Source organism: Plecotus auritus (genome assembly GCF_963455305.1).
Source record: "Plecotus auritus genome assembly, chromosome: 2".
Classification (NCBI taxonomy): Eukaryota; Metazoa; Chordata; class Mammalia; order Chiroptera; family Vespertilionidae; genus Plecotus; species Plecotus auritus.
In genome coordinates, this window is record NC_137771.1 from 20,718,808 (window position 1) to 20,732,629 (window position 13,822).

Sequence of the window (13,822 nt, forward strand, 5' to 3'; positions counted from 1 at the left end):
GTGCAGGAGGCAGCTGATTGATGTTTCTCATCGATGTTTCTAACTCTCACTCTCCCTTCCTCTCTGTAAAAAATAAAATATATTTAAAAAGAAAAGGAAATGGTATTAAAAAAAATGGTTGAACATTAAAATGCCTTAAAATTCAACCATACCATTCTAGGAATATGCCCAAAGAAACTTTTGCACATGAATGCTTCATTCATAAAACAGTACACCTTGTTCACAAAATGGTACAGCTTGTTTCACCACTGATTGGATACTATGAGATTTTCAAAATGAATTACTTATACAGCAATAAAAATGAAAACTACAGCTACATGCAACAACATGGAGAAATCTTGAAAATTTAATATTAGGTGAAAAAGTAAATTCCATAAGGCTGCATAGATATAGTACAATATTTTTATATATCTGATAAAGCAGTTTTTTACAAAACTAAATATGTTTATGACTTAGCAATTGCACTTTTAAGCACTGAAAAACTTAGGTTCACCTGTACATGAATGTTCATAGTAGCTTTATTCATAATAGGCAAAAACTGAAAACAAACCATATGTCTCCAATAGATGAATAGCTAAAGCATGGTATATCCATACCATGGAAGACTACTCAGCAATAAAAAGAAATGACCTAGCCAAAACCGGTTTGGCTCGGTGGATAGAGCGTCAGCCTGCGGACTGAAAGGTCCCGGGTTCGATCCGGTCAAGGGCATGTGACTTGGTTGCGGGCACATCCCCAGTGGGATGTGTGCAGGAGGCAGCTGATCGATGTTTCTCTCTCATCGATATTTCTGGCTCTCTGTCCCTCTTCCTTCCTCTCTGTAAAAAAAAAAAAAAAAAAAAATCAATAAAAATATATTAAAAAAAAAAAAAGAAATGACCTATTGATGAATGCAACAATTTGTATCTTGAGAGAATTATACTGAGTGAAAATAATCTCCAAAGATTACCTACTGTGTAATTCCACTAATTTAACATTCTACTTGTTTGTTTTTTAAGAGAGAGGGGAAAGGAGAGAGAGAGAAATATCAATTTTGTTGTTCCACTTATTTATGCATTCATTGGTTGATTCTTTTTTATATATATATATATATTTTATTGATTCTTTACAGAGAGGAAGGGAGAGGAACAGAGAGTTCGAAACATCGATGAGAGAGAAACATCGATCAGCTGCCTCTTGCACACCTCCTACTGTGGATGTGCCCGCAGCCAAGGTACATGCCCTTGACCGGAATCGAACCTGGAACCTTCCAGTCCGCAGGCCGACGCTCTATCCACTGAGCCAAACCGGTTAGGGCCATTGGTTGATTCTTGAATGTGACCTGATGGGATGGTACCTGCAACCTTGGCTTATCAGGATGACTGTCTAACCAGAGCTTCCCGGCCAGGGTTAAGTTTACATTCTTGAAAAGACAAAATAATAAGAGATGGAGAACAGATTAGTGGTTGCTAATGGTGAGCGAGAAATAGAGGGAGGGACTGTGGCTGTAAAAGTGTATAGCATGGAGAATAATCCTGGTGATGAAACTGTTCTGTACTTTGACTATGGTAGTGGTTACATTAATCTGATTGAGCTGCATAGAACTAAAGACACACCCAAATAAGTGCATGTAAAACTGGTGAAATTTTAATAAAGTCAACAGATAATGTTAATTTTCTGGTTATGAGATTGTATTGTAGATATGTAAAGTATAGAGAAAACTGTGTGAAGCATCTAGAGATCAGTTATATTTTACAACTGCATATAAATCTACAGTTATCTCAAAAGTATTTTTAAGAAATAAGGCCCTAAGCCCTAAATTGTGCCCTGAGAAAGAGATTTGGGAGACCATGGGTAATATGCCATAATTTTCTTCAAAAATAAGAAGGGACACCCTAGCCCAGTGGTCGGCAAACTGCGGCTCGTGAGCCACATGCGGCTCTTTGGCCCCTTGAGTGTGGCTCTTCCACAAAATACCACGGCCTGGGCGAGTCTATTTTGAAGAAGTGGCATTAGAAGAAGTTTAAGTTTAAAAAATTTGGCTCTCAAAAGAAATTTCAATCGTTATACTGTTGCTATTTGGCTCTGTTGACTAATGAGTTTGCCGACCACTGCCCTAGCCGGTTTGGCTCAGTGCGGTCCCAGGTTTGATTCTGGCCAAGGGCAAATGCCTGGGTTGCAGGCTCGATCCCCGGGGAGGGGGGGGGGGGGGCGTGCAGAAGGCAGCCAATCAATGATTCTCATCATCGATGTTTCTATCTTTCTCTCCCTCTCCCTTCCTCTCTGAAGTCAATAAAAGAAATATATATATTTAAAAAAAAATAATAAGAAGAAGGGAAGACGAAGAGGTTTAATGACTTGCTGAAGGTCACATACCAAGCTTGTAGCAGAGATGGGAATCAAACCCAGTCCTGTCGAGCTTCAAAACTCATGTTCTTTCCTTTGAGACATGCATTTTAAAAATTGTCCTCATCTGCAGGGGCTACCAAAAATTTAAAGAATAAATTATAGTAAAAGAGTAAAAGAAATGCCACAAGATTAGTTGAACTTGATCTGACTAATGTAAGGAGTGACATGGGGTTAAGTACCTGCTCTGTCACTAATTAGTTTTGTGATCTCTGACAAGTTACATAACTTTTCTGAGCCCAGGTTTCTCTGGTTGTTAATTGAATATAATCCTAGTTATAAAGACAAGATGAAACAATAAAAAAATTCCTGACACATAGAATGCATTGGATAAGATACGACTATTTAAAGTGTCTGGCTAGGAAACAAATGGGTCATCTCTCTGTGTTGTTTACACCTTAGCTTTTCTTTCTTTGGCTCGTGAGACATCCAAGGTCTCCAGAGGCTCAAGCAAAGATCATTTAAAGGAGTTAGTTTCAAAAATTGTGTCTAGAAAGTACTTTTGCCTGAGGATGAGCCATTTTTAGGAAGCTTCTTGAGTTTCCCCCCATTACATCCTGTTTCTAGCTCTCCAAGAGAAGTGAAACTAAGGAGAGAAAAAATTGAAAAAGAAGAAAAAGATCAGGTAACTGAATATCAGAGGCACCCGCCGAGCCCTTTTATTGCCTTTAGCTGCATAACAGTGTCTGAGGTTAAAAACCGTACTTCCCAAATTTTTACAAAATAAGCTTTTTCTTGTTTAAAAAAAAAAAAAACTACCGCTGACACACACATGCCATTGAGAGGCAATAATAAAAGTATGAGGTTTGGCCGAAACCGGTTTGGCTCAGTGGATAGAGCGTCGGCCTGCGGACTGAAGGGTTCCGGGTTCGATTCCGGTCAAGGGCATGTACCTTGGTTGCGGGCACATTTCCAGTGGGAGGTGTGCAGGAGGCAGCTGATCGATGTTTCTCTCTCATCGATGTTTCTAGCTCTCTATCCCTCTCCCTTCCTCTCTGTAAAATATCAATAAAATATATTTAAAAAAAAAAAAAGTATGAGGTTTGAAGTTAGAGAAAGCCTGGGTTTTAATCTTTACTCTGGTACTTTAATAGCCTTTGTTGCTTTATCAATTTTTTTAATCAATTTAAAAAAATGTTTATTGATTTCAGAGAGAGGAAAGGTAAAGGGGAGAGAGAGCGAGCGAGAGAAACATCAATGATGAGAGAGAATCATCTATGGTTGCCTCCTGCAGGCTCCCTCCTGGGGATCAAGCCTGAAATACCAGGCATGTTCCCTGACGGGGAATCAAACCGTGACCTCCTGTTTATGGGTCAATGTTCAACCACTGAGCCACACTGGCTGGACTGATTTATCAATTTAACTTTTGAGTTTCAGTTTCCTCAATTGTAAAATGGGGATTGTACCAGCTACTTCACTGAGTTAATTTTTAGGATAAGTGAGGTAATATTGTACAGTGTTTGATACATAGTAGACATTGAGTACATGTTCAGTCCTTCACCTTCCAAACATGGAAGATGACACTTCTTGAAGACTCAAGTTGCCCCTTAGTGTTTTGCCTTCTAGGCTAACCTCCCCTGATTCTTTTATCCTTTTTTTAAAAATGTTTTTATTTTTATTGATATTAGAGGAGTAAGGGAGAGGGAGATAGAAACATCGATGAGAGAGAAAAATCAATATCAATTGATCGGCTGCCTCCTGCACACACCCCTGCTGAAGATCGAGCCTGCAACCCCGGGCATGTGCCCTGACAGGGTATCGAAATAGCGACCTCTTGGTGCATAGGTTGACACTCAAGCACTGAACCACACCAGCCTGGCTAAGTCATTGTTCTCTGAATTTTCAAAAAATGCTTTCATATTAAAAATTGTGAGATAAATTGGACAAAGGGATTCTCTAGGATCTGACTAGTTCAAAATCTAGCAGAAGGATCCATGTAGAAAAGGTTTAAATTCACAGGCTGCATTACATTGCATATGAACAAACCTTTCTACTGGGTTCAGTTTTTGTAGTCCTGCTTCCTGTAAGGAGTACAACAGATTAGTTGACTTTTGAGTCTTCCTGCCCTAACCAAGTAAAGTTTCTGGAAAGGGTTATAAAGTACAGCTGAAGGCCCTAACTAGATGGTGGCAATTGAGAAACACTGAGGTGCATAGATAAAATGAAGTATGGCATTTATTCCTTTAGAACTTGCTTTTTTATGTATTTTTATTGATTTCAGAGAGGAAGAAGAGGGAGAGAGAGATAGAAACATCAATGATGAGAGAGAACCATTGATTGGCTGTCTCCTGCATGCCCCTCATTGGGGATCAGGGCCACAATGGGGATCGGGTTCATAATCCAGGCATGTGTCCTTGACTGGAATCGAACCTGGGGCCCTTCAGTCCGAAGGCTGACGCTCTATCCACTGAGCCAAACCAGCTAGGGCCCCTTAGGACTTTTGAGGATTGAGTACTGAGTTTTCCAGCCTAAAAACTCAAGATGTATTCAGAGGTGATGGTAGGCTCAAAACTAGTGACTACAAAAAGTTAATATTAGCAGTCGGTGGTAAGGGGTGGAGGTTACCACCAGTAAAACAGCAAACAAATAAGATGTTGAATGAAGCATTTAGTCTGTTAATTATAAGGTCAGATTTGTTTTTCTATTCCAAGCAGTGAAAATAGGCACTCCCATTTACAGTTCTTCTTATAGGAGTAAATGTTTAGTTAAGGATACTTAGAATATGATTAGCAGTTTTAATTGTCAGAAAGGAAGGGAGTATGTGCTCTAGGAAATAAGTGGGTCATTTAGCTCACTGTATACTATAACATCTGAAATTAGGCTTTTTAATAAACAGGAAGCTTTCTGTTTGAAATCCTGATTCTTAGGAAGTCTGTGAGTGTCAAAGTAACTTTCCTTCTTCATCTGTGTACTTCACAATTGGATTTAGTCTAAACACTTTTTAAAACTGTCAAAATTTTAGATTTGCAGAATGTCTTTGAAGTAGTATATTTTTATGCCAAACCAGGTTTTCAAAGTGTGTGGTCCCTAGACCAGCAATATCAACATCACCTGGTAACTTGTTAGAAATGCAAATTCCTAACACAAATCCCAGATTGGGGTTTTGGCCCAGCAGTCTCGTTTAATAAGCCCTCCAGGTGATTCTGATGCATACTGAGTTTGAGAACCCTTGCCTTAAAATTACAGAAGATAGAAACACTGTGGAAATATTATATAAAGAGAACGTTTTGTGTTATTTAGAATGTCACACTGATTTTAGGGAATAATGTTTTTTGGGGAGGAGAAATATTGTTTGCCTCCCACATGTGCCCTGACCAGAAACCAAACCAGTGACCTTTCAGTGCATGGGATGATGCTCATCCAACTGACACACACTGGCCAGGGGGGAATATAAATTTTTTGACTGTTCTCAGTGCACCATAGAACCTTTTAATTGCTATTCATTACCCCATCTCTATTAGTATTCCTATCATAGCACTTAACTATACTTCATTGCTAACTTCATTAACTGAGAACTCCAATATATAAACACTAGAGGCCTGGTGCACAAAATTCATGCATGGAGGGGTGTGTCCCTCAGCCCAGCCTGCACCTTCTCCAATCTGGGACCCCATGAGGGATGTCCGACTGCCCGTTTAGGCCCGATCCCAGTTTAGGATCGGACCTAAACGGGCAGTCGGACATTCCTCTCACAATCCAGGACTGCTGGCTCCCAACTGCTCGCCTGCCTGCCTTCCTGATTGCTCCTAACTACTTCTGCCTGCCAGCCTGATCACCCCGTAACCACTCCCCTGCCAGCCTGATTGCCCCTAACTGCCCTCCCCTGCAGGCCTGGTCACCCCTAACTGCCCTCCCCCGAAGGCCCGGGTCCCCCCCAACTTCCCTCCCCTGCAGGCTTGATCGCCCCCAACTGCCCTCCCCTGCTGGCCATCTTGTGGCGGCCATTTTGTGTCCACATGGGGGAAGCCATCTTGTGTGTTGGAGTGACAGTCAATTTGCATATTACTCTTTTATTAGATAGGATAGAGCAGTGGTCGGCAAACTCATTAGTCAACAGAGCCAAATATCAACAGTACAACAATTGAAATTTCTTTTGAGAGCCAAATTTTTTAAACTTCTTCTAACACCACTTCTTCAAAATAGACTTGCCCAGGCCGTGGTATTTTGTGGAAGAGCCACACTCAAGGGGCCAAAGAGCCACATGTGGCTCGCGAGCTGCAGTTTGCCGACCACTGGGATAGAGGCCTGGTGCACGGGTGAGGGCCGGCTGGTTTGCCCTGAAGGGTGTCCCAGATCAGGGTGGGGGTTCCCTTGGGGCGTGGGGTGGCCTGGGCAAGGGGCCTGTGGTGGTTTGCAGGCCGGCCATGTCCCCCGGCGACCCAAGCTGAGGCCCTGGTATCTGGGATTTATTTATCTTCTATAATTGAAACTTTGTAGCCTTGAACGGAGGCCAGGGCCAGCCAGAGTGGGCGGGAAACTTGGCTTCCTCCATTGCCAGGGAAACCCAAGCCTCCTACTCACTCCGTGGCTGCAGCCATCTTGGTTGGGCTAATTTGCATACTCCTGATTGGCTGGTGGGCGTGGTTTGTCGGTGTAGCGGAGGTATGGTTAATTTGCATGTTTCTCTTTTATTGTAGATAGTGAAGTTGGGGACTATATCTGACTTGTTCTGTTGTATCTCCTATACTTTATAGCAGAAGTGGGGAACCATTTTTCTGCCAAGGGCCATTTGGATATTTATAACATCATTTGTGGGCCATACAAAATTATCAACTTAAAAATTAGCTTGCTATATTTGGTCAAACATTTAATAACTCACCCCTAATGCCTTGGCAGGGCCAGACTAAATGATTTCGTAGGTGGGACGTTCCCCACCTCTGCTTTATAGGATAGGTGCCTGGCCCTTAGTAAGTCTCGCATATATGTTAATGATTATACCTGTTTCTTTCATCTGCCTTTTTTTTTAAAGAAACACTCAAATGCTTGCAAAGGATGGGATGGATGGATGGAGCTCCCTAATGATAGGAAATAATTTTGGATACCAAGGTTCTATCTGATGAAACTGTCTTAACCTGCGAATTGACTGAATTTGGGCTAGCTAATGTTGATACTTCTCAAGAAATGGGCTTTAATTAGCATGTGTACATATGTTATTTTATTCTGTTTTTATAGCAACCTCATGAAGTAGCTATCACCTCCATTATATAAATGAGGAAACTAAAAATCAGGGCAATTAAATAACTTACAAAGCTCACCAATTAGTGAGTAGCAGAGTAAGAAGCGGGTCTTTTGCCCTAGCCGGTTTGGCTCAGTGGATAGAGCATCAACCTGTGGACTGAAGGGTCCCAGGTTCGATTCCGGTCAAGGGCATGTACCTTGCTTGTGGGCACATCCCCAGTAGGGGGTGTGCAGGAGGCAGCTGATGGATGTTTCTAACTCTCTATCCCTCTCCCTTCCTCTGTGTAAAAGATTAATAAAATATATATTTTTAAAAAAGAACCAGGTCTTTCAAACTCTTAAGGACTACTACTGTCCATAGTACTGCTGTCACTGGAATTTTAACAGGACTCTCCACTGTATATTTAAATTACTGATTTTTATTTTTTCATCAAGATATGACTTTGTACTTTTTCTTGATGCAGATTTTTATTTTTATTTTTTTTAGTTTATTTATCCTTTTTTCCTCATCTCTCCCCATTAGTGTTGTTAAATCTCTTTATTCTAAGAAACATTTGAATGTCTCTGATGTAGAGACATTCAGGTGAGGGTTAAAGAGCAAACTGCTCTTATTAGGAGCAGGCTTTGGGTTTTCTGATCAACTTAAGCTTTGGTGCTTTTAGTTACTCTCTCTGAAATTAGCACATTCATCTGAACTATTTCGTGTCATTACATGGTATTCCATGTTATTGCTTTATGCAGACCGAGAAATTTACCTTTATTCACCAGAGCAAAACTCAGTTAAATTCTGTTTCTTTTATTCAGAAATTGAGAAGATTCAGAAAGGGCTTTCAAAGAAGGACGATGAGGAGAATTACTTGGATTTATTTTCTCATAAGAACATGAAGCTGAAGGAGCGGGTACTGATACCCGTCAAGCAGTATCCCAAGGTAAGACAAAAAGTGCCTCATTTCTCGGAGTTGTCTTTGTAGATATGAGTCATGGGCTCTAATAATGACTTCCAGAGACTGTGGTGCATCAGAAACTTAAGCCTTTGAAGTTTCTCTTCCATACTTGCATACTTGTTTCTGGCAGTTAAAACAAGTAAGTGCATAACGGATTGGATAGCTATAGCCAGGAAAGAAATGCAGTCATCTTCTTACTAAAAAGAGTTTCTCAAATGTTTGTTCCAGCTCAAAGTTCAAAGAAAAAAAATTGAAACTTAAAGAGTTATTCTGTCAAAAGATTTCTTAATATGAAATCAAAATGAAGTTATAATATAAATCCTTGAAGAGGTGAAGTTAACTTTATTTTTTACTCAAAGTTTTACTTTTTTTTTTAGGAAAGCAATTAGTTATATTTAGTTTACAAAAAAAAACAGCACTAAACAAGTATTCCATGTGTCTGTTTTGAGGTAACTTCCTTAAAAATGTTTATGTATGTTTAAGTACTAGGGGTTGCAGTGTGATATTACATCTGAAATCCCAAAATCAACTCTAGGAACTACCACTTTCATAACCTTAAGCTAATCACTTCATCACTACAATCTCAGTATATCCTTTCGTAAAATGGAAATGAAGCTACCTGTTTTATAGGATTGTTGAGATCAAATGAGATAGTACTTGTGGAAATGTTTCATAGGAGTATGAATATTTAGAAATTTGTTTTTACTTTCTGTCAGTTCAATTTTGTGGGGAAGATCCTTGGACCACAAGGGAATACTATCAAAAGACTGCAAGAAGAGACTGGTGCAAAGATCTCTGTGTTAGGAAAGGGATCAATGAGAGACAAAGCCAAGGTAAGCTCACTTAGTGAAGCAAGAAGACACCCTAATGCAAGCATGTCAAACTCAAAGGCTAACATGGGCAAAATAAACAAGGTGTAAGTTTATGTGGGCCGCAAAAAAACAAACGCTTTGATTTTCATAGGAATGTAGGTTTATTCCGATAGAGACATGCTGAATACAAAGGGCTGAAATAAATGAGTAATCATTAACATAAAATAATAGAACATTTTAATAAAATATTATTTCTTGAACATTAACTTACCAGACACTGAATAATTGCACAAATTAATAAGCATAACACAAATAAACCTATTTTTCTTGTTCTCCGAAAGCGAAATATTTCCTGTTGCACACTCCAAACAACTCAGTACAAAACTAATGACGTGGCAATCGACTGCTAAAATATTTGCTACTAGTATTAGTGGAGAGAAATGGTGAGCCTGCACAGAAGGCATGTAAGGGAAATTAATGCAACACAATTATAGTTATCAGTCATTAGCGAACGTTGAAGTTCATTATTAAAAACTAGAGGGCCGGTGTGCAAAATCGTGCGAGACCCAGACCTGCCACATCCCAGACCTGCCCTGCGCAAGCTGCGAGTCTCAGCCCGCGAGAGGTGCTCCATGCACCTCCTGGTGACCGGTTGTTTGGTCGTTCCACCATTACAGCATCATGACCACAGGTCTTTTATGATATAGACTAGAGGCCCAATGCACAAAATTTGTGCATGGGGTGGGGGGGTGTCCCTCAACCCAGCCTGCATCCTCTCCAATCTGGGACATCCCTCTCACAATCCAGGACTGCTGGCTCCCAACCGCTCACCTGCCTGCCAGCCTGATTAATGCCTAACTGCTCCTCTGCCAGCCCAATTGGCCCTAACTGCCCTCCCCTGCTGGCCCAGTCACCCTAACTTCCCTCCCTTGCCAGCCTGTTCCCCCCCCCAATTGCCCTCCCCTGCAGGCCTGGTCACCCCTAACTGCCCTCCCCTGCTGGTCGCCTCCAACTGCCCTGTCCTGCAGGCTTGGTCCCCCCAACTGCTCTCCAATGCAGCCTGGTCGCCCCTAACTGCTCTCCCCTGCAGGCCTGGTCCCCCGCAACTGCCCTCCCCTGCAGGCCTTGTCCCTCTCAACTGCCCTTCCATGAAGGTCTGGTCGCTCCCAACTGCCCTCCCCTGCAAGCCTGGTCCCCCCCCCCCCAACTGCCCTCCCCTGCAGGCCTGGGTCCCCCCCCCCCAACTGCCCTCCCCTGTAGGCCTGGGTCCCCCCCAACTGCCCTCCCCTGCAGTCCTAATTGCCCACAACTGCCCTCCTCTGCCAGCCCAGTCACCCCTAACTGCCCTCCTCTGCAGGCCTGATCGCCCACAACTACCCTCCCGTGCTGGCCATCTTGTGGTGGCCATCTTGTGTCCACATGGGGGCAGCCATCTTGTGTGTTGGAGTGGTGGTCAATTTGCATATTATCTCTTTATTATATGGGATTATATATAACAGAATATTGTAAAAATTAAGTTACGAAATTTTTATTAAAATGTTTCTTACATACTGTTATATTGGCTGGACCGCAAAAATATTCATTGTGGGCCACGAGTTTGACATGCTTACTCTAATGCCTTGTAGCCCAGGGTCCAGTATGGATGCCTTATGGATGCCTTATGCACTTGTATATGTACAGAATATGACTCCTTTAAATTTGTATTTGATATAAGAGATTGTAGATCAAGGTAGTTTTCTTCTTGGTAACCCTAAAAGAGTCTAGATGTGCCCAGGTGATTTTTTTTTTTTCTGACTTTTGACTGTATAGTAATGGAAACTGCAGTGGCAACTATGGCATTAGAAAGCTTATCTATGAAAACTTGGAAGGGATGCTGTGCTGAAACTTACCCAGACTAAAAACACATCCTCTTTCCAGTAACATGGAAAAGTGAGAGCACTAGTGTTGTACATGCAGGCAAGACTGAGGATTAGTTGTCTGGTTTGTTTTTATAGCCAGCTCAAATTCGAGGCCTGCTAAAAGAAGGTATTCCAACAGGAGCCATGAGTAATCCTGACAACAAAACCTAACGCTTATTTATTTTTGTGCCATAGCCCCATACATGTTGTATTCTTTGTAAGTGCCAAGAAACTTCCCACCAAAACAGAATAGTCCTAGCCTTCTAGGGTCAGGTTTTAGATGAGACATACCTGCTACAGCCTAAAAACTTACTCTTTCAGTCCTCCTTTTATGCAGCCTAATTGATGAACATTGTTCTCTCAGACCCTCTTCTTTTGTCCATTCTCATTTCTCATTAGAAGAATATAGTTAGGGCTGATGTTATCCTAGCTAATGAAATTTACATGAGATTTTCTTCTCTCTATCCTAATTTCTTTCCTCCCCAGTACTCCCCAGGCCATCTAAGCACATAGGAAGGGCTGGTGATTAACAGCTCTACCTGGAATTTAAAAGCACATGGTTGGCAATGAAGGAATGAGTCAGTCGGGTTGGCAAACAGTGTAGTGATTCCTCAAAAAATTAAAAATAGAGCTACCATGCGCAATTTCACTTCTGGTATTTATCCAAAGAAAACAAAAACACTAATTTGAAAAGATATATGTAGCCCTATGTTCATTGTAGCATTACTAGTAATAGCCAAGATATGGAAGCAACGTAGATGTACATCAGTAGATGAATGGATAATGGATAGAGGGTGTGTGCTGGAATATTATTCCTCAATTTAAAAAAAAAGGATGAAATCTTGTCATTTGAACAACATGATGGACCTAGAGGGTATTATCCTAAGTGAAATAAGTCAGAAAAAGACAAATGTATGATCTCATTTATGTGATTCTAAAAACACAAAATAAATGAATAAACAAAACAAACACTCATTTAGAGAAGAAGCTGATGGTTGCCAAAGGGAAGGGGTAGGGAATGAGAAAAAAAAATTAATTAAACTTTATTTTATTGTGTTTTTTCTTTTCACTTTTTTTTGTTTGTCAAAAAAATTACTAAACATACAGAAATTATTGAATGTGACCCATAGCCAGTGAAGAAAATCAGTTGATGGAAAGAGACCTGAGCCTTACCTGGTTTGGCTCAGCGGATAGAATATCAGCCTGCGGATAGAGCATCAGCCTGCGGACTGAAGGGTCTTGGATTGCGGGCTCAATCCCCAGTAGGGGCCAAGCAGGAGGCAGCCGATTAATGATTCTCTTTCTATCTCTCCCTCTTCCTTCTTTTCTTCTCTGAAATCAATAAAAATATTTTCTTTTTTTAAAAAGGAGAAAGGAAGGGAAAGAAAAAGAAAGAAACCTGGAAATAATAAGAGATTTGGGTATTTGCAGACAAGACTTTAAAATAGTTATTATAAATATAAATTTGTTCAGTGATGTAGAGGAAAAATAATTAGGAGAGAGATGGAATGTATAGAATATGAAAATGTAATAGCTGAAATGCAAATTTCACTGGACAAGCATACTACAATGTAAGACACTGAAAAAAAAGAAGAGCGTTGTAAATCAGAGAACTTAAAGGCAGGACTATTCAGGCCAAAGTAAGAAGATAAAAACTGAAAGAAAATGAACAGAGTCTTAATTGCCTGTGGAACATTATTGTGCAATCTAACATTTTGTGCAATTGTAGTTCTAGGAGGGGAGTCGGGCAGAAAACAATTTAAAGAAAAAATTAAGAAATAAAAGAAATGTTTGGCAGTGAATCAGGGATTGGCAAACACCTGTTGTCTGAATGGAGACTGGAATTAAGTTTGTCTTTTTATACTTTCTAATAAGAGCTCCACCAGGGATTTAAAACAATAGTTAACTTTTGGCAGCAAGACCAATTTGTAGGTTTAGCGGGTTGTATAAATTACTATTCTCCAGAGCAGCCGTGGGCAAACTACGGCCCACGGGCCGGATCCGGCCCGTTTGGCTGTTCTATCCGGCCCGCGGAGCCAAAAGAGCGGAGGGTTCTCTTCCTCTCCCCTCCGCTCCTTTACTTTGAATTTATATTAGTTCACACAAACACTCCATCCATGCTTTTGTTCCGGCCCTCTGGTCCAGTTTAAGAACCCATTGTGGCCCTCGAGTCAAAAAGTTTGCCCACCCCTGTTCCAGAGCTTGTTTTGCTTTTTTCTTATGCTTTACTGTGTTCCTTAGATGTTAAGTTATTTCTTGCTGTTTCTTTGACCTTGAAGTTAAAAGTGTCATTAAATCCCTAGTCTGTGATATGATGTTTTGTTTTCGTTTTTCCACAGGAAGAAGAGCTGCGCAAAGGTGGAGACCCCAAATATGCCCATTTGAATATGGATCTACATGTCTTCATTGAAGTCTTTGGACCTCCATGTGAGGCTTATGCTCTTATGGCACATGCTATGGAGGAAGTCAAGAAGTTTCTAGTACCAGTAAGGAAATCTGTATCCTGTATCTTTTGAGCAAGAGAGAACTGGATTTTGTGCTTTTGCTAAAGCAGGGGTTCTTAACCAGGGTCTCTGCATAACCTAAAATTGTATACCAAATTCTG

At 40.9% G+C, this 13,822-nt stretch overlaps 1 protein-coding gene across 2 annotated transcripts in view; it reads left to right on the plus strand.

Moving 5' to 3' along the window:
• The window catches only part of KHDRBS1 (KH RNA binding domain containing, signal transduction associated 1), a 43,711-nt gene that overhangs the window by 6,144 nt on the left and 23,745 nt on the right, over nt 1-13,822 (plus strand). For both annotated transcript variants that reach the window (XR_013959827.1, XM_080654067.1), the window contains exons 2-4: nt 8,368-8,492; nt 9,224-9,340; nt 13,557-13,703. Coding sequence is in view for 1 of the 2 variants with exons in the window: in XM_080654067.1 (XP_080510193.1) it covers nt 8,368-8,492; nt 9,224-9,340; nt 13,557-13,703 (389 nt within the window). In the remaining variant the exon portion in view is untranslated. The remainder of the gene's footprint in view (nt 1-8,367; nt 8,493-9,223; nt 9,341-13,556; nt 13,704-13,822) is intronic.